The sequence below is a fragment of the Pygocentrus nattereri genome, chromosome 7 (genome assembly GCF_015220715.1).
Source record: "Pygocentrus nattereri isolate fPygNat1 chromosome 7, fPygNat1.pri, whole genome shotgun sequence".
NCBI lineage: Eukaryota > Metazoa > Chordata > Actinopteri > Characiformes > Serrasalmidae > Pygocentrus > Pygocentrus nattereri.
This window is the reverse complement of record NC_051217.1, coordinates 19,142,733-19,170,341: the sequence shown is the minus strand read 5'-3', so window position 1 is coordinate 19,170,341 and position 27,609 is coordinate 19,142,733. Positions and strand designations below refer to the sequence as shown.

The following is a 27,609-nucleotide window of genomic DNA, read 5'->3' as shown; positions in this document are numbered from 1 at the left end:
TAGGGTTAGGGTGTTCCAGTTTTTCTTGAGATAGAGGTGTAGGGTGAAATGTTAGGGCTACATGACCTTCTATATTGAGGTTTTTCAGAGATTCACTCCAAACGGAGTGTTATGAGAAAACAAAGAAAAACCAGCAGGACGGCTGCGCAAGAGACCAAAGAAACCCACAAATGTATTTTCTTCGGTAAAAAATACAATAACCATTGTTTTACCTTAGTTTCATGTCATTTCAATGTATCATGGTCGATTCTTCATAACAAGCATTAAAAATCGCTAACAGCATGCTAATGTCTCGGAAGCTAGCTAGCTAACTCTGCCGTTCCACCTTAAATAGTCCAGCAGTTCTGATGCCTGAAGTGCCAGAATGTTACTGCTGCACCACTTAAGGTGGAACAGGAAAATTCGAAAGAGAAGCTGTCAAAAAGACATGACTTCAGCTTTATATCACCAAACAATTAGAGGTGGGTGATAATTAATCATTTTCACATCCCCACTCTTTGATTTACCTTAACACCAGTGGTCAAGTTGCTGGACTTTACACTCCCCTACTCTCACTGCAGACTGGCAGGGTCGCCTACAGAGCAGCGTTAGCAGCTGTTAATGAAGTGATGCTCTTTTTTAATGTAGGTCCCAATTTGTAGGGAAGAATTCAACCACTACCTGGTGTGACTCAGTTCCAAGGGGTGAGGGCAGCACTCGAAAAACAAGGGGTAGGGGTAAAAATAAGAAATGGGATTGGGCCTTAGAGTCAGAACTCTTCACAGTGGTGGAGATAGGAACCAAAATTTAAAGGGTTTAATGCCTATAAAAGTTTATATATATAACATCAGTGCGTCTTGATTAGTCTGCAGTCCATTACAGTCAGTAAGTATACTCACTTCCAACATCCCATACTAATTTCTGGTTTAAGCCACATCCTGCTTGAATCTTAATATTGGTAAATTTGTATCATTGTAGAAAAATTATTAATGATATTCCAGCCAAGGTGTCTGCTGTGTTTAAAGAAAACAACAGGGTTATTCTACAGAAATGTCCACTTTTCTATCTATCTATCCATGAGTCACTGGCGTTACTGATCCTCATTGGTGTTACACATAAGGAAGGTAACACCAGAGACATTTTTAATGAAAAATTGCTGCTACAGAGCACCAAACCACATGTTGTTAATCATGGAATATCCACTAAAATATGTAATTTAATCCAGTTTTATTTTTATTTTTTTAATTACCTCAGAATAAAGTGGGTCACACCAGTGACATCAGCTAAAAGCTTCATATGAAATCATGAGCTAAATGAGAAAATTTCTGAACACTGAAAAGACACTTAGTGGACTTACCATAAAGTTTTCTTCAGAGATCCTCAGAAAACAGATAGAAGGAAGTAAAGAGATTTTTTGTTACACAGTAACGCCATTGATACGACTCCTGGGGACCACAACTTTCATTATATATTTAATAATATTTATTTGTCATTTGTTTCCTTTGTGATATTAATCATATATTCCATACTCATGTGTAGATTACTGCAATTAAAATAGCAGAAAAACGTTTTTTGACTCAGGTTATGGCACTGACCCATTTTATATAACTGATTTAAAAACATACCTTGCTAAACCGATGACTTAAGAAGGTGTAACTGTTAAAACAACTTGTTTTATTTTAAAGTATAAATAGCCCTAACATGTTTTTCAAGTGTAATATATCTGTAAATGCTAGGGACACAAAAACGGGCATTTCCACAGAATGAGTCAACGACGAAAGTGGAATTAGACTCAAAAACAATCACGCAAAAAAAAAAAAAACAGCGTGTTGATTGAATAGACTGACTGTAGGTATTTGGTTTAACAAGAGCCACAAAACCCTTCCTCCTGAAGCTAAAAATGATCCCATCGCAAGGTGAATATCCTCTTCTGGCTCATGTTATTGATTTGGTGTGGGTGGGCAGGTTAGGGAGTGTAGGCGGGCTGCTGTACAGAACACTGAAGCTAAGGAACACACGCCTGCTTCGGCTGACTTTATGACTTTTATATCCAAACTAAGGTTTAGGACATCGACCTTTGAGGAAGAGGGTGGAGGAGGTTTATGTTTACTGTAGACACTCTATGACGTGTCGTCATGATTTTGGATCCAGCTGCTTAGTCTACGAAACACTGCCTTCATAAACAGTTTTGGTTAATAATAGTAAATAGTTTTGGTTAATAATAGGCATGCACATCTTTCCACAATGATTTCTTTCAATTCTGACTCTTATGAAATGATTCAGTGAATCATGAGATCTTGAATTGCACAGTGATTCCATTGACATTCAGTTCGATCATTCTGGTACAATTCAGAGATGTACACAAGGCTCAGATCTCTTTACAGTGGTATTGATAGGAACCAGGTGATGCAGTGTGTACAACAAATATAGCCATTTTATTTACTGTCTAAAACCAGCACTGAACCTACATGGCTGTTTTGAGTTTTTATATGCTATATTGTAAATTAGTGGTAAATTAGTGGAAAAAATACATTTTCTTTTCGGTTAATTACAACACCTTGCATGAACCCCTCTGCCATGAATGGGTTAAAAATATATATGTTTTATGTCAAAAGCCTCTCAAAATGACTGCAGAACAATGTCTTAGGCATCAGACTGCGTATTCATAACTATTCTGTGTAATAATATTCTTTGATGGAGCTTTTAGAAAAATTAAACTTGACGTCTGGTTCCCACCACCACCACTGGGAACATTTCCGATGTTTCTCTAAAACAGAACATTTCACACCAAACCACTCTGAAAGACTTTGTTTACATCTCAACCATTTAATTATGCAGAAATTTTGAAATATTAGTGGAATTCTCCTTCAGTGGTACAACAAAACAATAGAAGTCATATTGCCCCCTAAACGTCCTAAATGACTACAGGAAACATACACAGATCAGACATAACATTATGACCACCTCAGCTCCACTTACTATATAGCTGCACTTTGTAGTTCTACAGTTACAGACTGTAGTCCATCTGTTTCTCTGATACTTTGTTACCCCCTTTTACCCTGTTCTTCAGTGGTCAGGACCCCCATGGACCCTCACAGAGCAGGTACTATTTTGGTGATGGAGCATTCTCAGCACAGCAGTAACACTGACGTGGTGAAGGTGTGTTAGTGTGTGTTGTGCTGGTGCGAGTGGATCACTGTGTCCACTCACTGTCCACTCTATTAGACACTTCTACCTTGTCAGTCCACCTTGTAGATGTAAAGTCAGAGACGATAGCTCATCTGCTGCTGCACAGTTTGTGTTGGTCATCCTCTAATCCTTCATCAGTGGTCACAGGACGCTGCCCACAGGACGCTGTTGGTGCGTGGTTTTTGGTTGGTGGATTCACAGTCCAGCAAAGACAACTCCAGCGGTACTGCTGTGTCTGATCCACTCAGACCAGCGCCACACAGAGAAACAGATGGACTACAATCTGTAACTGTAGAACTATAAAGTGCCCCTATACAGTGAGTGGAGCTGATAAAACGGACAATAGGCATAGAAACAAGGAGGTGGTCATGATGTTATGCCTGATCGATGTGTGAACATTATAGAGCATTATAGCACTTACATTTTTAACCCTTCAGTTCCTCACAATATTAATTTCATGGTAGATAGTGACCAAATAAGGGTTTGGTCACTATCTTCCAAAAACTAATCAGCTTTGATAATTGTAACAAGCTTACGTTTCTTTAGAACGGAGCATCGTAACCATTTAATTATGCAGAAATTTTGAAAAATACTATCTTTAACCTCTTATTCTCCAGGGTTTATTTTGGTTTGTCGATCTGTATCTACTTGACCAAATCTTATGGCCAATTTTTCAGTAACTGCTTGAAATAAATGCAAATTTTTATTTTATTTTATTTATTTTTTGTAAACATTCCCCTCAAATTAAGAGAACATGTGTTTTATGAGCGATACATATCGCTATATGCTCACAGTTTAGTGCTGAAAGCCACAAATCTCAGACGCTCTTTGCATTATTTTATAATAATAATTTTTACAGAGCAGATCACTGAAGAGACGCCATCTGTTTATAGTTTATAGCCCAGATTTGAGGAAAAACGGCTCGACTTTCAGTAGAAAAACAAACTTCAGCTTCAGAGCTCAGCTTCTTTTATTATAAGGGTTTAAAATGACATCATCTATTTGACTGGAAAGAAAACAGTTACAGCCTCATACGACGCCCAGCTTCTGAATGTAGCTTATGGAATATGAAAGTTATGAAGAACATGAAGTGCATTTTGGAACCACCTGTGGTCCCACGGAGTTTAAGAGGCTACTGTCTCTAATAGTATTAGAACTAATCATAATTTATAAATCAAGCACTTAAAGTGACACATTTTTCACCCTTAATGTCTGATAATGTAAAAACCACCCATCACACATTTACTGTTTTTCTTTTTTTAGTTTATTCGTACTCTTCAGATACCAATCAGTAGTGCATTCCTGGGCTTGCAGGTAAATGTAACCAGTTCTCAGGTCTTCCGATGTTTGGTTCAGAAAAAACGATGAGACACACACCCCCCTCCCCGAGGAGGGTGGGGCATGAACCAGCGAGATGGTGGGACAAGAACCAGAACAACCAGAAGGTCCGAGTCTCTCTCTCTCTCCAGAGCAGGCAAAGGAAAGGAAAAAGAAACCAGTGACGTTCTCTCTCTCTTGTTTATGCGGGCAGGGTACCCTCACCCCTCAGGCATCCTCCCTCTCTCTCACCCTCGGGATGTTCACCCCGCTTTAGATGAACGTCCACTCGGGAGGTCAATGGGCAAACCCCAAACCCTTTGGACTGCAATCTGGACAAGAACGAAGCTATGACACCACAAAAAAGGCCAATTAACAGAAGATCTTTAACATATACACAGGTACCAAGTTGCTCCCTTTGATCTTAAATATATATATATATAAATTTTTTTTCAATAATCTCTTTTATTTCATTTTATTTTATTGTATTGTACTTTATTTTATTCCTCAGGAACTTTCTCATATATCTGATAAAAGTAAAGCTTTCCACAACCATTTGTTTTTTTTTTTATACAGCTGTTTCAAAACCACACATCTACTTGGACATTCGACGAACACCTACCTCGACTGACATCAAAGAAAACAAGCACGAATCGTTTCGGTCCATTCAGCTTCTCTGTTTGTGCTTTTGTTGTTGTCACGTGACAACAATTACACGTACGCCTGTGTTGTGTAACTTTAGTGTAGCCTCAGCTGAGGAGAGCCGGCACACAGGGACAGAAGAGACGCGGTTAACAGAGCTAATGACCATCAAGAGTCCATCAAAACATCAGTGGCATCTTTGCGGAGTGGCTTAAAAACGTAAAGACAAAAAGCTTAAAGAACCTGAAAGACGGTCAGGGTGATGTACGGTGCCAGTCGAAAGTTTGGGGACACTTAACTCTTTGAGATGTTTTTCACACAAATGAACTTGTTTTTGCAGAAGTCTGGAGAGGCTATGAGCTGTTGCTATAAGTTTCTGGATGGTTATCTTGAGATAAAGAGTTATTAATTAACTCATCATCTCTAAACAACAGCTTTATTATCTCAAGATAGCAACATAACTCATTTCAAGAGAATAACTTTGTTATTTCAAGATAACAAGACTCATTATTATTTCAAGATGACAACTTTTGTTATCCCGAGACAAAAAGACAATTAACTTGTTATCGCAAGATGATAACTTTGTTATCTTGAGATCACAAGGTAATTAACCCATTATCTCAAAAAAACTATTTTGTTATCGGGATAACAACATAACTCATTATTTGAAGAAAACTTTTTCATCTCAAGATACCAAGATAACTCATTATTTCAAGATAACACCTTTGTCATCTCAAGATCACAAGACAATTAATTCCTTATCTCAAGACAACTTTATTATCCTGAGGTAACAAGACAATTAACTCCTTATCTCAAGATGACAACTTTTGTTATCTCAAGATAACAAGATAATTAACTCATTACCTCAAGAAAATCTAGAATATTATAAATACCTCATCGCCCCTCCAGACTTCTGTACATTTTCCCTATTAAATATTAAAGATATAACTTAGTTAATATAAATATTAACCCCTTAAATGCTCAGGGACCACCAGCAGGCCCAAAGTTTCATTACACACTTCTATAACCTAAGAATAGCTCAGTTTGCATTGAAATCCCTGAAGTTACTGAATAATAAGCCTTAGTATGTAATAAGCCGGAGATTTTAATGGTTTAAAGACAAACACAAGGACGGAGAGAGACAAAAAAGGGAGACAAAATGAAGGAATGATAGGGTCATTTGGCTGCCCCTGGTCCAATGACATGTTTTGTTGAGCTTCTAAATGAAAATAACACTATTTGGTGCAGTTTATTTGCTGAATTTAACACATTGGGAGAAAATGCAGAAATGTGTAAATGCTAAATGGTGTTTTTTTATTTCAACTTGCAGCAAAAGTGCCAGCTCTGTTAACCCTTTGAAATCTCAGGGTTATTACATGCTAAGGCTTATTGTTCAGTAACTACAGGGACTTCAGTGCAAACTGGTTGAGCTATTCTTCGGTTATAGAAGTGAGAAATAAAACTTTGGGCCTGCCAGTGGCTCTGGCCATGTACGGGGTTTAAGACTAATACGGGGTTTACAAAGTACGGGGTTTAAAACTAGGTTTACTCTGACCAAAAGAATCTCCTAAATATTTAAGACTAAAGAAAAATATATCTTGCTAGCTAGCTAGACTAGCAGTCTAGGATTAGCAAGCATGAAACAGAAGGTCTAGCCTGACCAGTACCACCTTTGAAACCAACCCAACCAGGCCCAATTCTGCCAAATTCGAAACCTGAGCTCATTTGCATGTTCTAACAAATATGGATTGCTTGTTGTTTTGGTCAGGGTGAACAATTAGCCAGACCGTTAGCTAGGCTGGACTTTACCATGGACTATTCTACACTCTTTAAAATGATAGTGCCACTAATAGTCCTTTGAGCCTCGCCTTAGAAGAACCACTTTTGGTTCCCGAAAGAACTGTGTTTGAAAAGCAGTTCACGAGTGTGAAGCTTCACATAACGAAAAGCTTCTATACCAATTTATGGGTTCTTCCTCTGACCGTGACATGATGTGGAGGTTCTTAAAACTTTTAAAAGGTTCTTCACATTCACTCATCTCTTTCACAAAAATCTTTCTAAGGGAACCAATAGTGGTTATTCTATGGCTTTGTGCATCAGAACCCTTTTTGGCAGAGCATAAAGAGAGAGTGCATAGGACTGCACCGATAAACTACACAGACATATTCCTTATATTTCCATATTCCAAGATTTTGAGTTCACTGAACTTAATATAATAAACGAACAGAATGTAAAACACGGGTTATTGCTCTGTTAACTTACTATCAGAAGTTCAGTGACCGTAAGGCAACTAGGTTAGTGACTTTTCGAAGTTAAAGTCCTGTTGGAAGTAGAGCACAGTGTCCCCAAACTTTTGACAGGAAGTGTACATGGTACAGAAAGTTCTAGAAAGGCGCTGCCGGACTGGTTTCTAAGGTCACTCTGTACCTCACTAATTTACCAGCAGTCGCTCTGATCACATCACACCCACATCTCACCAGTAACAGGAAGACAGAGCTGGACACATCTCGGGTCAGAGCCTCCCTCTCTCTGCTCTGCTCTACATCTCATGTCTCTCTCTCTCTCTCTCCCCTCATCTAAATCCATGCTCTGGCGTCCCCCTGAGCCCCACTGACACAATTATCTCTCCGGCTCATATTAGGTCAGACAGAAAATTTCATCTGTCGTATCTGCAGCTGCTCGCAGCCATTAATGCAGAGCTGGAAACGAAGAGCGATGTGTCCTGTCAAAAGTGTCTGCGTTCTCAAAAGGCAAGTCCCCATTTAGACATTAGAATTCAATATGCAGGACATCGAGACTCAATGGCAGAACAGGTGCTTTCGCCATGCGACGAGACAGGCTGCGTTTCTCAGAGGTTAAACTCCCAGTACAAGACATGCAGTAAAGCTGGGACTGGTCATTTCAGTGATGACCATTCCAAAAATCAATAATGAACAAAGTTGCCATCGAGAAAAATGATATGAGCTAAATGAATGTCCTGCAAAGCCTTCGTTCTCTTGTTTTGTCCATTTGTTTTGGTGCAACACTATCAGCAACACTGCAACATGGATGTTGGTTTGGATAGACGCGTCATTCAGAATAGTTGATATGTACAAGCTGGTTAATGTTTGGAAAAAAGGGGGATTTGTTTACATGTAAGCTACAGTATTATTATTCCGTCATATAGGCCATATTTTCTAGGGACACATTTCAACAGGGGAGAAGGGGCTGGTTGGCACAGTTTTCACTCTCTAAATCCTGGGCATACTATAGAGTAAGATAAGCCCACTAACAGCAACTAAAAGCTGAACATCATACCTAATAATGGACCTAAAAATATTTCCTGAAATTAGTGCACAAAAACTCCTTTGCCAAACAGCCTCAACATGGGGTTGGTTGGCACACACTATAGGGATGTTGGCACAAAGCTCTAATTTCAAAGATCGAAGCAACAAATCGTTGTTGTTGGAAGAAAACCTCGTATCTCTAAAATGTCAACTTTACAGGAGAAGGAAAAAACCTACCTCATTTTTAATGTAAGTCAAAGGAACCAAACATATTCCCAAGTAATTTTAGGCTGTTTGTCATCCATTCTTCATAAAATTTACACACAATGTAAAGACAAACAGGGATTTTCGAACAATGTCAAAAACTGAAAAACACCAAAAATGGACGTATAAGGTTTTGTTCCGGCAGCAGTGAAATAGAAATGATTAAAGCTGTTAATTTAAACCAAAGCATAAAAATTAAGTGGTAAGAAAATAACATTTTTGATCCAATTAAACATTAACAATTATTTATCAATGGCTTGTGCTAAATGCTGGTAGACAAAGTATGCAATTCCTGCACTTAGAGGTGCCCTGTGGGAAAAATTACTGTCCACTATTCATATGTCATATTTAAAATTTCATATTTAATGTCTAATTTTTATTTCAAAGTTTTCTAATTGTGTTATTTACTATGCTATTTAGTTTGGGTTACTTTGTAATATAAGATATTAGTAACTCTTTATAATAACAGGCCCTTATAAGCAGCAACATGATCATTACGTAGTAGTTTGTTAATGATAATTAATAATTATATAATTGTTAATTGCACTATAATAAGTACTAGCATTTGAATTGTTAGCCATTTACTTAGCGACACAAATGATGAAAACGCCTTTCATGAACGCATTATAATTAATTATAACATATTATGATATATCTTTATAAATATGTTGTAACTTTATAATGGGGTCCAATTCATGGTTACTGCTGCTTAGAAATATATATTAACATCTTAATAAGGAAAGGTTTAAGCATCTTCATCAGCAGCAAGATTAAAAAATAATAATTAAAACGATGTAGATAATTCATTCATAATTATTAAGGGCTGTTATTATGTATCTAAATAAATGTTTCATATTCGATTTATATAATCTCTGAGTTATGATGATCAAATAGCTAAATCTTTATTAACAAACTATAATTATTGACTAGCTTTCTATAATAATTCATAGGCCACTAATTAAATGGTTAATGTTCAAATGGTACAATTTATACATTTATTTGGAACTCTTCTATAATTAGTAATAGTAATTAGCAAAGTATTAGATGATGATTAAGTTGATGTTTATTAGCGCCTGTTCTTAAAAAGTTTTACCAAAATAATATATGTTTGTGATAATGGCCCTACACTTAGGCAGGCCAAGCCCAAAATCAATGTGCCAACCAACCTTGCCCACATCAGGATGCAACTCTGTATTTACTTGATGTACGGCAGCAACAATTGCATATTTTTGATTTTCTAATCATATATGAAAATACAGCTGATTTTCATCTCTACTAACTGTTGATATACTTTTAATATTTTTCTTTTAAACATTTCTGAAATGTATTTACTTTGTGTTTTAATACAGAAAAATCCAAAACATATGTCACCCTAACAGATCATAACCAGAGCAAGTTTAAGGTGAGCTTAGCCACTTCTTATTTCCCCCGTTATATCAAAAACATGACTGTAAAACACCAGAGGGCGCCCACGAGCGTGTCCTCAATGAATGGAGGTAAATGGAGCTAAATGGTTACAAATGAAAAGTTGAAATAGTTTGTAATGACTTGCGGATGACTTTCCTTTATTTTAAGAAGGTAGAAGGATGTATTTCATTAAAAAAGCAATTAAACTTACCTGTTCTCTTCTTGCTACAGCAAACCACTTTTGTGCAGCAGGTCACTAGTATTACTGCTACTGAGTGCTGATTGGTTGGGAAGTGGAGCTGCTCATTGGCTATTCATGTTCACTGACATCATAAAAAACATGAAGCAGAGTTTTAAACTCCTAAAACCCGAGATCAAAAGCTCTTAAAAATATAACAGCAGTGTTAAAATATTTTATGCTGTTCTGTGTTCAGGAAATGATTGTATTCTTTCACATTAAAAATATTTAAGCATTTATAAACTATTTATAGTATAAACTATAAACAATTTTGCTCAATTGCTCCATATTACCCCATTCATTTTGGGATTCACTCAGGAGCGCCCTCTAGTGTTTGATAAACCCAGAAGACTTTACAGAGTGGTAATTCTCCTCTCTACAATTTCTTATAACACTCAGAGTTCTTGACAAAATGGATGAATGTTTGTCCTTTTCATGTTACATTTTTGTGAGATCTCCCCCTACTGGCCCAGAAGTAATGCTGTGCTAACCAACCCCTGCCCTCTCTACATTGCAGACAGAGTTAAAGATTGTAGAGTTGATGTGATTAAGTATTACACAGTGCCTTCTCTAGCTCAATCTGAAAGGTGTGCAATGCAAAATCCGGCAGAATTTGCCCCATTCTGATTGGTCGATCTCTTTGAGGGGTGGGCAGGGGGTGACTGGAGCACCATTCCAGAACCAACATTCTGCAATTGTACTATATGCCAAAGGAAATAAACAACAAATTCAAGACAGCGGTTCACGAAAAACACCAGTTAACATCGGGACGGCAAAATTCGCTTTTTTTTTTTTTTTTTTTTGCTTTTTTTGTTCCTTGGAGAAAGACAAACATCACGAACTTGCCTCAACCACTGAATGTACTGTACAATGACCAGCAAACAGCGAAACAGAAGGAGAAAGCAGAGGACGAATTACAAACACTTGAATTAGCCCTTGAATTGAAACAGTTCAGAACCTCAGTTGAATATGCCCAAATTTAAGAGAGAGAGAGAAATAATAATAAAAAAAAAAAACACAAACAAACAGAAAACAGAAAAGCAGGCAGATGTGGATAGAGCTCAGCAGTATCCAGTTGCATTCTGGAACAGCAACCTTTCACTTGAGTCCTTCGGCAAGGAAGTGCGAGGTGTGGGACGAAAAAGGCTCAGCACGAGGCCAAGGGTCAATTGCTTCATCGTAGGCCTGCACTGTGGCTTTGATATGTGTGCTCTTCTCGTTTAAAGATAAAGATTGTAACCACACAGTAACACCTCCACCTCTCTACAGCTACTCTTCACTGCTCATTCATGATAGAACAGTAGGTCCTGTAAGGTCCATGTGAAACTGTCATCTTTCTTTTGACCTTTACTGCTTTTATCGTTATAATACAGCACTTCTCTTTGTGTTTTGTAGTTGTTTTTCCTCATCGTCATGGGTTGGTCAGTCAGTACCTGGGACACAGAAAGCACCGGGGCAGTCGGTTGGTTGGTTTTAAAGGGACAGAGAAGATTCGGTAGAAGAGCGATAGGAAGAGTCAAAGGGGGTTTCTTCTGTTCAGTATCTGTGCCAAAAGGAGTCCATCTTCAGAGAAGGGCACAGTACATGGGTCCTTGTTGTCCATTGGACGAAGGGTGCAGGAGAAAAGGGGGAGAGATTTGTGAAGAGAAGTTTGGCGGAGGCGGACGACAAGCCCTTAACCCAAAGCCTCTTTGCCACTCTCTCGCACCTGCTGACCACTCTTACTCATCTTCATCTCCGTCAGCTGGATGTACCGCAACACGTTTGTGTCTACGAAAGGTGGTCAGAGAGGATGGGGGGAAGGGGCAGACAAAGAAAAGACAAATATACAACGTTATTAGGATCAGTGGCTTCAACATCCAGTCTAAGGTTTGGACACATTTACTTATAGAAGGTTTCTCATGTTTTAGAATTATAGTGAAAGCTATGAAACAACACATATGGCTGTGGTCAATAGCCTCCTTCTGGAGATTTGGTTTCTTGGGGCCATACTCTCAAAGCACTTAGGACAGTCACAACTCCCTAGAATCACCATGTGGTCTCCAGCCCTGATCCTGGGCCCAATCCCATTTATTATTTTTACCCCTACCCCTTGTTGTGAGAGTCACCTTGCCTCTTGGAGCTTAATTACAAAGGGTAGTGGTTGAGGTCATCCCTGTGAAATGGGACCCTCAAATAAAGAAGGACATTACTTCATTAACAGCTGCTAGCGCTGCTCTGTAGGCGACCCTGCCAATCTGCAATGAGAGCAGAGGAGGGAAAAGTTCAGCTCCTCATTGCTAGACTTTAGTTACATTTAGGGGATCATATGAATTCAAAAGGGGGGGATTATTATACCGCTGATTCTTCAGTGAAATTAAGTTGATGTCAGCTATTCACCAGCTTCTTGTTTGAAGTTTTCTGTTCCACCTTAAATGCCTTAAATGGCAACAAACATCAGGACACTAGGCATGAGTGGTACCCCCTATATAGGGGTAAGGTTGAGTGGTATTGGTTAGTGGTGAAATGGGTTTGGTTCCTGGAGAGCTACCTTCCTGCAGGATTTAGGTCCAACTTATACCCAATAAGCTTACTTGCCCCTTACTTGACTCTAATAAGGCATGGGGAAGGTCATTAGCTGGTCACAGAGCAGCCCTCGGTTAAGACGAGTCATGACGCTGTGATTAGAAACTTCCATAAAGCTTTGAGAATTCAACCCTGAAGTTAAGTTCCACTTTGCATCTAACATGCTTCCCCCATACCCCTTACCTAAGACTAATTCATCTCATCCAGCCAATCAAGGACTTGTGAAGACATTAATTATCTAGAACAGGTGTGAAAGACTGTGAATGGAACTGGAATCTGCAAGAAAGTAGATCTCCAGGACCACCAGAACACAAGTCAGAGACCACCCTTCATAATGTCATTAAGTGCAAATTACTAAATATTCATGTCACAAAAAAGCAGAAAGCATATATTTAACACAGAATGACACAATAGCCTCGACAACTAAGTATAATGCCATATTTTTCAGCATTTACTGTGTCCACTCTTTACCTTTACCACAGTGTGCACTCTTTTCAGGAGACTCACTTTGTTTTTTCAAAGAAATCTGCAGGGATGTTTTTCCTCATCTCCAAAGTTCAGTCTTAGAAGTTGGTTGCATTTTCTAGTTCTCACGACCCCTAGTAATCCCAAACACATTCATCTGGATCTTTTTGTCTGTTCTCTTTTAATAATGAGATAATCTGTTCAACACAACATGTACACATAGAGCCTGTTTCACTCATTTCTCTCACTTTTTTGTGTTTAGTTCTGCTTAGCAGGACGAGAGTCTTGGACTAAGGGGTGTGAATCTTGGGTGCCCTTTACACTCTCAGAAATAAAAGTCACCGAAACTGTCCCTGAGGCAGTGCCCCTCTTGTCACTGGAGTGGTACCTCAAGGGTACATCTCAGTACCTTTACTCAGGGAACATAATTGTACTATAATCCATTGAAATTATATGTTCTAAGTTGTACTGACTCCACACGCCCTGCCTCGTCTCCAGGCTTTTAAATTTATTGTTCCGTTTTAAAACTTTAGGTTATGAAAAGGTACAAATCTGTACATTTCACCTGGAAAAACTTAAGGTACGGAATTGGACCTTAAAACCACCGCTGTATCTTCGAGGGAACATTTACATTGATTGTACCTTGATGAATGAAAAATGTACCTCCATAGAATTGTTATTTCTTACAGTGTAGACTTAGGAACACGTACAGACAGTTCTCAGATAAGCTGATAAGGGATTTTTAAGCTGTGTAGAAAGCTTGTTTTTTCATTCAAACTAAAATTAATCCAAGTATTCAAATATTCAATTAAGGGTCTCCATTCCTGATTAAGGCAGGCCTACCTGTCGGCTCGCGGCTCTTGGCGTCACGGAGGTAGCGCAGGGCACACTCGTAATCTCCCAGGTGGTAGAAAGCGATTCCAGCGCGGTACATGGCTTTAAAATGGTCCTGCTGATGACCAAGCACCTTCAAACAATACTCCTTCACTCGCTCATAATTCACCAGCTCCGACTGCAGCAAACACGCTGGAGAGAGAGAGAGAGAGAGAGAGAGAGAGATGCAATAAACTACATCTTTTAAAAAAACAGATTCAAGAATTTAAGAGGCTTAGGTAGGGAATCTGCCGACAGCACAGATATGAGATAGTGAAAAAAGAGAGAGAGGGGAAAGAATGGACAGCGATAATTAGACTAGAGGCAACGTGAAGGAGAGTGAACTGGTGCATGGAAAAGGACAGAGCAAATCTATAAACAAAAGACCAAATGGATGAATCAAAGTGCAGCTAAAATGAGAGGAAGAATAAAGAGGGGAGTAAAAATAGCCAGGATGAAAAATGGCAGGGCAGCAGCTAAACCACAGCGGCCAGGGGGCTGAGCGAGCTCAGCAGTGTGAGGCCTGCGGAAGCAGTGTGCTTTATTTCCAGTCATCAGCTACACTGAAGCTGCAGTTTGAATGCTCTTTGCCTCAATCAGACTGCAGATAAATTCATTAAGCACAATGTGGAGATCTAATTGCACCTTTTAGCTTTGGTAAGCTAAGCGACAGAGAGGGGTAATTGTTTTATCTGCAAGCACAGAGAAAAAGGCACTCAGAGCAAATGCTGGCAGTGCTGCTGTAGCAGACATCACAGCAGATAAAACAATATCAATATAAAAAACATTGTATCTCCAGAATGGTGGCTTTAACATTTCTTGAAACTTTACCACTACTTGTAAAAATGTTCTTTTCTTGCTGTAAATGAATGTGATAAGATTTTATTCAGATTTACTTTTGGAGCATTTCTTGCTACTCGATTTATAATCCAATGCTCACACACTTTAACGGGTAGCTAGTGGTGTGTTTTGTGTGTTTTAAAGACCATTGGTCAAATGATGTTAAAATAAATAAGAACTTAAAAGAATAGTTCTACGTAATATGAGACGACACTGACAATATACGTGTCATTTGAGAAACACAAGCAGGGCACATTTTATCCTTTTCTTAAAAAAGGAAAAATAGCACCAAGTATCTAAAATCCATCCATCCATCCATTTTCTAAGCCACTTCTCCCTCAGGGTCGCAGGGGGGGTGCTGGAGCCTATCCCAACGGTCATCGGGCGGAAGGCAGGATACACCCTGGACAGGTTGCCAGTCCATCACAGGGCAGACAGACAGAAACATTCACTCACACCCAGGGGCAATTTAGCATTGCATGTCTTTGGACTGTGGGAGGAAACCCACGCAGACATGCAAACTCCACAAAGAGAGGACCCTGGTCACCCAGCCGTGGAATCGAATCCAGGCTCTCATTGGAAATAGTTGGTATAGTGTAGTGGTTAACACCTCTGCCTTCTACACTGTAGACTGGGGTTCAATCCCCCACCAGGGTAAGCACCCTACACTATACCAATAAGAGTCCTTGGGCAAGACTCCTAACACCACTTTGGCCTACCTGTGTAAAATGATCAAATTGTAAGTCACTCTGGATAAGAGTGAATGCCATAAATGTGAAATCCCTGTGTTTTCAAACAATCCTTACTGCTAGGCTATTCACTGTAGGGTTGCCACTTCAGCACTGTAAAATTCCAGGCAAGTTGCTAACGTTGCTGCAAGATTTTCTGTTGTGTTTGTGTTCAAGGCTGATCTTGTGTTCTGTGTGTGTGTGTGTGTGTGTGTGTGTGTGTGTGTGTGTGAGTGTGATAATGCTGCCAAGCTTCTGTCATAAGATATATGGTGTGGCAGTGCTGTCAAGTGCCTAAATGCCACCAGCAGTGCACCTTTCTGAAACAAGTGTCCCAGAACCAAACAAACTCATTCTTTGTATACAAACAGTTTTACTGGATAAAAAGAAGCAGTTTAAACTTTTTAAGAAATGCTAACATATGAAAGTGCTTGACATTTTGAGTTCAGGAATGGAATGAATTTTGTCCTGGATAGATGACCAAAAACCTGGAGAATCCATGGTAATCCTGGATGAGTGGCAACCCTAAGCCTCTGATCTACAGGCAAAAACCAAGCTAGTGTTAGAGTTACTGTAACCTTTGTTGTTGATCCAAATTGTAAAGACAACAGTGATTCTGCATATATTCCACAAAACAGACTCCAAAGATGAGATTTTTCTTTCAGCCAAAAATAAAGAAGCTGGGGTAAGATATGAAAATGGCTAATTTCAGCTTTTAGCTTGTTATCTTTCTCATCTGGTGACTCATTTCTGTTGTCATACCAATGCATTCCACCACTGTAATGATTTGAAGACAACTGCAATAAGATATTTGACTTCCTAGCAATGACAGCTCTCTGACTTCTTTCTGCATTCACTAGGAAACATTTCAAAACAGCCTTCAAAGATCCACCCCAGAGCAGTTGCAGTTATTCAACTCCTCCCACATTCAAGATATGTCATCAGAAGAAGGAAAACCTCAATGTCTGCAATACACAAAATAACATCTAGATAAGCTAGAGGCATTTTGACCTCAAGTGCTGTGGTCTGATGAAACAAAAACTGAACTATTTGGCAGCAATGACCAAAGGCTTGCTTGTAGAATAAAAGGATTGCAAGCATTTCAAGAAAATGCCACCTTGCTATGAAACCACTACCATGTTTTTCCCCAACAGTTGGAATGAGGCAAAGTCAATATCCAGAATAGAGAAAAATCAGAATTCAAATAATGACAGCAGGTTAAATCTTCCTAAGCCATTTTTAAATAATATACGACAGCTGAAATCCCATTTCCTCCCTAATTTCCAAGTTTAATGAATAAAACATTAGAGCTCCTCTGCAGTAAAAAATGCTACAGCTAATTAATAGCTCTGTGGAATAGTAAAATTAGATGCATTGGCCCTGAAAGAACATCTGCACTGCAAATGAATTAGAGCAGTGGCTTCCAGGCATCTGGCCACATGCTGTCAGCCCTTCGTCCAATCACGCACATTTATTTAAACAGCAGGAGGACCGTGGCTGGACCATGATGACAGGGGTTGAGGAACTTAATTTTATATTTCCATTTGAGCTCACTGGATGTGTTGTTTAATCTGTGTGTGTGTTTTTAATCCTGATTTAGCTTTAACGGCCCTGGACCTCACCCCATGGGAGGTTCACTACATCAGCTGTGGCTGAGGCTCAAGCTATTGTTATCATCACTGTCCAGTCTTGTCATTCATCCTCACATACACACTATGTGGATCCCTCCGTGCTGGATTAGCTGTTCTCCAATGAGAGCTAATTTCCTCCATGGCCCTTAAGACCACATTCATGTGCTCCTGTGCACATTGCAAAAATACACTGGCAAGTGAAATTATCTTAAACATAGACAAAATATCTAATATTTCTCATTATGGGCAGTAGATAGTAAGAAAGTAAATGTAATTGGTTTCTGTATTAAGTAGTTTTTTCCTGTATCTGTACTGAAGTTTTTCCATTTTTGGTGACTTTACTTTCACTCCCCTACATTTAAAAAAAAAGTCTAATATCTGACTTTTTCCTCCTACGTTTTGAGAAATCTGTCGTTCCTTTTGGTTTCTGTGTGTATAAAAACATAACATGTCAAAATGAAAGAAGTGCAAAGCAAGAGCACCAATCAGGGCACAGCGGTCACTTTGTTTGGAGCTTGTTTTGACCTGTTGGTCATACCGACCCAGTGCAGCACACGGTTCATCGTCAACACAGCAGTGTAAAATGTTGGGAGAATCTGTTCAACATAAATGATGAACTAACCTAACTTTGTGCAAATAGAGCACAATATAGAAATATGTCCACATATGCAGTCGTGACTGACGCGGCTTTTTTCTGAATTTATACAAACACCATTTCATTTTATAGTAAATTAGTTTAGACTGGTTTATGTTTATGAACAGAGGCCTACAGATCAATATAGTAAAGGAGCTCATTTGTGATCCTGAGTTTAAAGTTTTTTATTCAACTTAAACTTGGAACTAAGTTGTAAATAAATCTTAAACTGAAACTTTGCTTGTTTGTAAAAGTGATTTCAGAGCCACTCGGTTCTCCCTGATGGAAACTGTTTACCTTCAGTGTTTTGTGCTTATGATCATTTTAATAGACGTCAGCGTCACTAATTAATGACGTTCTATTAAAAGACTGGTTTACCAAGAGAGACGCTGGAGGATTTTCACCTGAAGTGAGTTCATGAAGCGAGTCTTGTTATAAAAATGATAACAGGACATCAGAGTCATAATTAATCTTTTAGTACTTTTACTTTTGATACTTAAGTACATTTGAAGGCAAATACTTTAGTACTTTTACTCAAGTGGAGGTCTAAAGGGAGGATCTTCTACTTTTACTGGAGTAATATTTTACCTTGGGTATCTCTACTTTAACTCAAGTACATGATTTGTGTACTTTGTCCACCACTGATTATGAGATGGTTCTAAACACATTATAATCTAGAAACAGACTGAATTTTATTTTATCTTAATCTTCTGTCAAAAGAGCCATCAAATACCAGAAAAAACATTTACACAGAAGTCTCAACAATTAAATATCACATTTTGCAGGATTTAGTGTGGCTTCCTTTGCTTTTATTATAACTTCCATTCTTTTCAGGAGTCATCAGTTTTTCATTGATATTTTCACACCTCCACAGTTCAGTCTTAGAAGTCGGTTGCATTTTCTGATTCTCACAATCCAATTAATCCCAAACACATTCAGTGATGTTGAGGTCTGGACTCTGGGGTGGTAGGTCTATTGTTCATCTTTGTTTGATGTGTCCGTCTCCTTTTCTCAGTGAGGTTCTTCTTGAACAGCTACACATCCTTTCAGACCCACAGCGCTGAGTCATCTTCTCACAGTGGGAGGATGGACAGAAACACCTGTGGGTGTTTTCAGATCTGAAGCAGCTTGATTTTCTCCTCTCTCTCAGAGATGAAAGCTTTAAGTGCTGTTTATCTGATGGGGGCCAGTTTTGGGGTCTACCAGCTCTTGCACATTTGTTAGGAGTCTAATTTACTCTGTATTTTGAATCATTTACTCCAGGTTTGGAAACTCCAGGACTGTTTTGCACCAGGTTTGCACAAGTTTATACTTAAATTTCGACATGGTCTTTACTTAAGTCCTTAGTTACACTAGTTAGTTTCAAACTATCCTTTTACTAAATTTGGTTGCACCGCAAATCCGTTAGTCATGTCTTAACTAGTATATGTCACTTTAACATGATGACAGTAACATGTTCAGAACCAATCAGTACATCTGCTGCCATGGAAACGCAGCTGCAGCTGCTCTGACTTTTGCAATGGAAAAATATCCAGCTTAGAAAGGAGCGATGTGCACAGGTTAAGCTGAATAAAGCTAATTATCTACAGTCACTGTCTGTCTATTCTTTAATTTTTCCCTGAGAAAACCAAATATGGAGCTTTTTAAATGACGGTTTGTGGATAACCTGAAACAACAGCAGCCTCAGTTTAGCCGTTTCTGCAGCTGCTGATTCTCACTGAGCTGGAGCTGTGAGAGTTTAAACCAGGCCGATGATTAGAGCTGTCAGTGAAATCAAGGTGTACTTAGTTAACCAAAAAAGTTGTATTGTTGGTCTTTTTGTGCTTTCTACATGGTTGTTGATGGTTCCCCAACACTTATACCTGCTGAGTGTGAATGTATAGTAACTACTAAGGTCAGTGTTAAAGCTAGTTTGTGGTGCAACTCGTTCTGATTTGGAATGATAAACCTGAAGTTAGTAAATGCTTACATTACAACTAGCCTACGTTTGGACTTACGCACAGCTGGTGTAACTGGCCACTGTTCTCTTGTTCACCTAGTTTGCTTAGACATTCTTCTTCCTTATGGAAGTGGTTTACCTTTCACTATCTAATCTCCTCAGAAATATAATAAATGGGGGTTCATGCCCCTCCAGGACATTACATTCCAGTGGCAGTGACTGTATCAACAACCAGCAATGGGTGCACCTTGAAGTAGCTAAAACTGCTGTCTAAATACTTTTGGACATTGAATTTAAGGTCACTTTTTTTGCAATATGAGCTTGAAAACACAGTGTAAGTGGTGATAAATGCATGTATGGATTATAAGCACTTCGTTCACTGGTGTGTCAATAAAGAGCCTTACTCGCTTTAGTGAATCACTCAGTGGTGCCAACTCAGTGTTCAGCAGGCTGGCACAGGCTGACCCTGGCCAAGGTTAATGTGCATATACGCAGTGCGCAGAGGAGAGCGAAGCCACCCCTCCATCTCTCTCTCTCTCTCTCTCTCTCTCTCTCTCTCTCTCGCTCTCTCGCTCTCTCACTCTCTCACTCTCTCACTCTCACTCGCTCTCTCTCTCTCTCTCACTCGCTCTCTCACTCGCTCTCTCACTCTATCTCTCTATCTCTCCCACCTATCTCTCCATCTGCTGCTGACACTCAGACACTTCTATATAACCATGAGTCAGGAGCTGAGAGAGAGATCGAAAAGAAGAGAACGAGGGAGAGAGGGAGGCAAAGAATGAAATGGCAAAAAAGCAAGAGGAAGAGAGAGAGACAAGAAAAGGAGATGGAGAGAGAGAAATAGTGAAGGGACAAAGTGAAAGAGGGAGATGGAAGCAAGAAAGGTGAGAACGAGGGAGAGAGAAAGCGAAAGAGCAAAAGCACAAGTGGGAGAGTGAAAGAGAAGAAAAACAATGGAGAATGAAAAATCTGGGGAGAGGTTAAGAGAGAGAGTGCAAAAGAAGAAGATGGATGTGAAAAAGAGGGAGAGAGAATGAGAGAGGGTGAAAAATAGAAAGCAAGGTGAAAAGTGGGGGAGAGAAAAAGAAGGAAAGAGAGAGAAAGTCATGAGAAAGAAAAAGGGAGATAGTGAAAGGAGAGAGAGAGAGAGAAAGAAAGAGAGGGAAAGAATGAAAGCAAGAAAGCAAGGTGAACAGAGAGAGATGAGAAATGGAGATGGAGACAGTAATAATGGAGGGAGAAAGAGTGAAAGAGGGAGATGGAAGTGCGAAAGGTGGGAAAGAGAGAGAGAGAAAGGGAAAGAGCACAACAGCAAGCATGAGAGCGAAAGAGAAGAAAAACAATGGAGATAGAGAAACTGGGAAAGAGTAAGAGAGAGAGGGAAAGAAAAGAGCGAGGTAGGGAGAGAGTAAAGAAGGAAAGAGTGAAAGAGTGCAAAGTAAGAAGATGGAAGTGAGAAAGGTCAGAAAGAGAGGGAGAGAGAAAGAGAGGGTGAGAGAGCAAGGCAGTGAGGGAGAAAGAGTAAGAAGAAAAGAGAGTAAAGGAGGAAGACTGAAAGTGAGTGAGTGAGTGAGTGAGTGAGTGAGTGAGTGAGAGAGAGAGAGAGAGAGAGAGAGAGAGAGAGAGAGCGAAGATCCTGTGTTCAGGCTCTAGATCACTGCTATCTGATCATGCAACAGTTGTGAGCTGTAATTTAAAACTACTTCAAACTTTAACATCTGGCGTCTTTGCTGGAGCAGCTGTTGAACCAGTTAAATTAGGTCTAAGTTTATTGTATCAATGCTGAAAAGCATTACACGTCATTAGCACCGAAACAGCTTTTACAAAAACACCAAACAAACCAGCATCATAAATAATCCCGGATGGAATCTTCAGTGGAGGGAAAACACCAGTGAGAGGGAGTGAGAGGAAGTACAGCTGCAGACTACAATTACCATCCGCACTTACGGCGGCATAAACATGAGGAGCTTGTCAGAAGGGAAATTTACATCTTCTGCTTGTACAGAGGTGCTCATGTTTGCTCTGATACTGCAGAACACAATCACAATACATCCCAACACATCTCATGATTTAATGTATATATATATATATATATATATATATATATATATTGATGCCCACTGCAACTTGATCATACAACGGCATTTTAGGGCCACTGTTAAAAAAATTAAATATAGACTTTTAGAATAAAGTTGTAATATTTCGAGATAAAAAGTCATGTGGTATGACATGTTGAGAATAAAGTCATAAAAATTTTTAATATTTTGAGAATAAAAAGGTTATAATATTTTGAGAATAAAAAGGTTATAATATTTTGAGAATAAAAAGGTTATAATATTTTTAGAATAAAAAGGTTATAATATTTTGAGAATAAAAAGGTTATAATATTTTGAGAATAAAAAGGTTATAATATTTTTAGAATAAAAAGGTTATAATATTTTGAGAATAAAGTTGTAGTATTTTTAGAATAAATATGTAATATTTTGAGAATAAAGTCATAATATTTCTAGCATGAATTTGCAATATTTTGAGAACAAAAGTCATAATATTTTGAGAATAAAATCAGAATATTTTGAAAATAAAGTCATATTTTAAGAATAAAGTCATAGTACTTCTAAAATAAATTTGTAATATTTTGAGAATAAAAAGTTATATGATTTTGAGAATAAAGTTGTAGTATTTCTAGAATAAATATGTAATATTTTGAGAATAAAGTCAAAATATTTCTAGCATGAATTTTAATATTTCAAGAACAAAGTCATAATATTTCAAGAACAAAATCTTAATATTTTGAGAATAAAACCATAATATTTAGAGAGTAAAGTCAAAATATTTTGAGGATAAAGTGGGATATTAGCAGGAAAAGCCATAATATTGTGGCCAAAGGGTTTGTAAAAGGAAGGCAGCACCTCCTTGTATTAAAACGAGTTGGTACAGTTATACTCTCGTATCTATTTCTTCAAAAAATTTTTACTCCAGGCACATCAGCATCAGACTGACGTGCATAAGAAACAGCTGTGCAAGAAAGAGTGTTTATTCAGAATAAAGAACCAGACGAACCCGGAGGAAACTGTCTGTTTTGTTGAAGGAGATCTCGCAGACAGTGGCTACAAGGCTATTGGTGGTTACATCTCTGTGCCATTCAGAGATGGCATGTAGTTTCACAGGAGGCAATGAGAATGATAATCAAAACGATTGACCCCAAAGGAGGGAGTGGAACTCCAGTGCATTTGGTGTCTTTGTCCTCACCAGTACAGCAAATGAGACCCCAAAAAGTAGCTTACTTTATTATCAAAATATCACAAATTTATTCTTTATCACGTAACTATCGAAATATTACACATTTATTCTCCAAATTTAATGATTTTATTTTTTTTAAATATGGCTTCATTCTTGAAATAGTACAAATTTATAATTTATAATCTATACATTTGTAAATATCATTTATAATCTATAATTTTATTTATTTTTTTTTAACAGTGGCCTTTTTTTTAACAACGCCATCGCATGATTATAATGGTTAACACTAAAAACAAATCATCTGTCTCTAGTATGTCTCCAGTGACATTTTGCTGTGCTGGCCTTCTCTGTACTAGTGGTGGACAAATCAGTATACAAGTATACAAATCATGTACTTGAGTTAAAGTAAAGACACCCAAGGTAAAAGTATTACTCCAGTAAAAGTAGAAGATCCTCCCTTTAGACCTCCACTTGAGTAAAAGTACTAAAGTATTTGCCTTCAAATGTACTTAAGTATCGACAGTAAAAGTACTAAAAGATTAATTATGGCTCTGATGTCCTGTTATCATTTTTATAACACGACTCACTTCATGAACTCATTTCAGGTGAAAATCCTCCAGCGTCTCTCTTGGTAAACCAGTCTTTTAATAGAACGTCATTAATTAGTGACGCTGACGTCTATTAAAATGATCATAAGCACAAAACACTGAAGGTAAACAGTTTCCATCAGGGAGAACAGAGTGGCTCTGAAATCACTTTTCCACACAAGCAAAGTTTCAGTTTCAGATTTATTTACAACTTAGTTCCAAGTTTAAGTTGAATAAAAAACTTTAAACTCAGGATCACAAATGAGCTCCTTTACTATATTGATCTGTAGGTCTCTGTTCATAAACATAAACCAGTCTAAACTAATTTACTATAAAATGAAATGGTGTTTGTATAAATTCAGAAAAAAGCCGCGTCAGTCACGACTGCATATGTGGACATATTTCTATATTGTGCTCTATTTACACAAAGTTAGGTTAGTTCATCATTTATGTTGAACAGACTGTCCCAAAATTTTACACTGCTGCACTGACGTTGAACTGTGTACTGCACTGGGTCGGTATGACCAACAGGTCAAAACAAGCTTAAAAAGTAAGGTATTTGACTTCGAAATGCAGTGGAGTGAAAGTAAAAAGTGCCCAAAATGGAAAAACTTCAGTACAGATACACGAAAAAACTATTTAAGTACAGTAACGAATTACATTTACTTTGTTACTGTCCACCACTGCTCTGCACTCATTCAAAGATCTGGGTTGTCATGATGTAATTATGGGCAAGTTAATATGTGAGATTAAACATGCAAACACACACAGGCACTTTAAATAAAATCATGGGAATTTTTAATTTCTGGAACTTCCCACTTCTGCTATGTTCTCGGTGTAGGCAAGCTAGCTAATGCTACCAAATAAAAATATGTTATTGGTTTTAAACAAATGTTCATAGTTTATGACATCACAGCATGTCATATAGCCACTTTCTGCAGGCCCCCTGGTGGTCATTATGCCAGCAGAATGGAAATCGTTTCATTAATATATAAAAAAAAAAACTCTGCTAACAAATTGGACATTATTGGTTCACTGTGCATGAAAGGAGACTGTTGAGCTGCTAGTGAGCAATGGGGTGAAAAAGAGTGGGTGGGTGCATGCTGTGAAAATGATTCTGGCTGGAAATTGCACTTTATGGCTGCTGTGAAAAAAGGTCAAATCTAACACTAACACTCTAAAGAACTCATCAGGTATCAGTCTGTGTCTTTGTTATAATTCTCTATCATTGCCTTGGTGTTTCTCTTTTAGCTCTGCATTCTAAATAATTCCAAATTATGCCCACACATCAAAACTGCACGCTGGATATAGAAGCTATAGAAGTCTTGTGAGATTTACTGGCCTTTCACAGCTACTGACATCTGTGGGGGTCAAACAGGTGCCTCATCTACACTTACTGATCTTTAGCCATAAGTATGAATATATGGATAAATAAATGAGTGTAGATTGATCAATGCAAGGGTTCAGGGTAATGATGCACATACCCAACACACCCAGCTCTCAGTCCAGCTTTTTGATGCTGATTGGACCAATCTCACCCTTCACTGAAGTTTTCTTCTAGAACTCTACCCCCACAACATGATCACCGCTCTCTCTGTTTCTCCTTTTCATGTCCTCTTTCTTTGTTCTCTCCCTAATTCCATCCCTCTCCTGCCCAACGACCCCAAAACAGCCTCAAGAAAAAAACTGTCTAAGTTTCGTGACACAGGACCTTCAGAAGAGGGAGAGCAAGACACACTCCAAGCCAAATGTTATTCAAGTTAATACAAATGTACTTCTTAGTGGTTCAATGTTATAGACCCCTGAAGCTGTGTTGTCATTCATTCAGAATCATGCTCACATGAGGAACTCCTGGTCTAAGTCATTCTTTCTATATTTCCAAAAATGTCTGCCGCTGTTTGGTGCTATCGCACTCTGCAGTGCGTTCTGAACTAAGCATGCTTTGCTGTACATACATTTTCCCCTTAAATGTCACTGGATTCTTTAAATTATGAGGTCTTTAAATAGGTGATATGTTGCTTATTTCTTGTTTTTTGCTATCAATCATAGGAGCTAATGCCCATTCCTTATAGTTTACTGTATAATTTACAGTAAGTTTCTGTAAAAAGTAACCATCCCAGAACCTCTACAATGGTAAAACGGGAAATCTAATACAGTGTTACAAATTCCACATAGATATTGTGTTTGCAGTAGTTACTGTGATTTATTGCTATTGAATGTAGATTTACAGGAGTTACTGCTATAGGGTTACTAGAAAATGTCTTACAGCATTATACTGTAAATTTACAGCTCTTTACAACTAGTCAGCTGACAATAACTGAAAACTTTCCAGTTTTTTATGGTGCAAAGGATGCAGCAACATGGGAAGAGGGGTGTACAAAGGACAAAACATATCAACTCTGGATATTTTTGTATCTCACAGGGCATGACACTGACCACCATGTATTTTTCCCATACAGAAAAATCCCTCAGTGTGGGCAGGGGCCTGTGCTGACCAGGCCCTTTAACTTCTCTGTACAAAATCTTCTGCTTCTGCAGTTTTACACCCATGACTCCTGGGCAGCTGAGTAACTCAATAAAATCCACTTTTGGAAATAAATGTGCCAAAATAGGTTCTTTGGAGCGATACCACAGAAGAACCACCCTTGTTTTCCTGAAGAAGCTTGTCACATGATGGGGTTCTAAGCCAAATAAAAGAACCATACAGTGCTGTGCAAAAGGCAGGGACCACCTTTCACTTATTTCATTTTCAGTTAAATCAGTCATTAAGAACAAGTTAGGGTGTTTTCTCATCTAAAAGTCCAGACCGAGGTCTGAACCAAGGATCATCTTTTTGTTACATAGTACATTTGATCTGGTTAGTTTTGGTTTTGCAATTTAATGAGCGCACTAAAGAACTTTTCATGACAGACCTGCGTTCTGTCATCATCACCTACATGGGCTGCATCTCCCTGTACTTAATATTGATTGGGTGTTAGAGGAGCGTGCGTCTAATGTTGGCGTCTAACGTTGGTGTGTTTTCAATTTAACAGGCAGCCTTCTCCCTTTCAATGGAAGAAAATTCTCTCTCATTCTCTCAGAAAATATAAGTTTCTGTATTTTTACATATTTTGCAGCCTATTCTTATTTCTCTCCTGGTTTTAAGGGGTGATGATAGGGTTTCTCACATTCCTCTAAATGGCCAGAAAGTCTGAACCATCCAAAAAAGTGTTTTTACACTGCAAAGAACTGGATCATGATTCAGTTTGATTCTGACTGAGACCACCTCTTTAGGTCGGCCTAAATTTTGGTTCTTTGGTCTGGATCGTGGTCCAAGGCACCTTACACACCTGCTATTTTATTTCAGACCAAACAAAGAAGGTGTGAAGGCACCCTTAGCCATTGTTCAGTGTCAGGAAAAAAGAAAACATACAACAGAAAATGACACAGGAGCCTCAACAGCCACACAGCATTTTTTTTCAGTATTTTCTGTGTCAGTTTTTTGCCTGCATTTTTTCTTTTTTCAGTAATGGCTTCTTAACAGCTACACACCCTTTCAGACTCATCTTTCAGATTTTCTCAACGCTTTGGGTGCTGTTTATCTGTTGGGAACAGTTTTGGTGGTCTACCAGGTCTTGCAGCTGGTTGTTTTCTCTGTATCTTTTAATCAATTTTTGAACTGCAGTTTTAGAAACTCCTGTTTTTTTCACTTATTTTCTTTTGATGGTCTCTTTTCTTCTACAAGTTGATTATCTCATGTCTATTCTCTCAGAAAGACCTCCTTTAGTTTAAAGGCACCTAGGGTGACTTTGGGTAGCTGCTTGTA

The 27,609-nt window shown here is 38.5% G+C and overlaps 1 protein-coding gene across 1 annotated transcript in view; it reads right to left on the bottom strand.

The window, feature by feature from the left end:
• Window positions 1-11,085: 11,085 nt before the first annotated feature.
• ttc9b (tetratricopeptide repeat domain 9B) overlaps window positions 11,086-27,609 on the bottom strand; it is a 55,455-nt gene continuing 38,931 nt past the window's right edge. The window contains exons 2-3 of the mRNA XM_017707989.2: window positions 14,176-14,358; window positions 11,086-12,072 (exon numbers count right to left, since the gene is read on the bottom strand). Of these exons, the coding sequence (XP_017563478.1) occupies window positions 11,978-12,072; window positions 14,176-14,358 (278 nt within the window). The 3' untranslated portion in view covers window positions 11,086-11,977. The remainder of the gene's footprint in view (window positions 12,073-14,175; window positions 14,359-27,609) is intronic.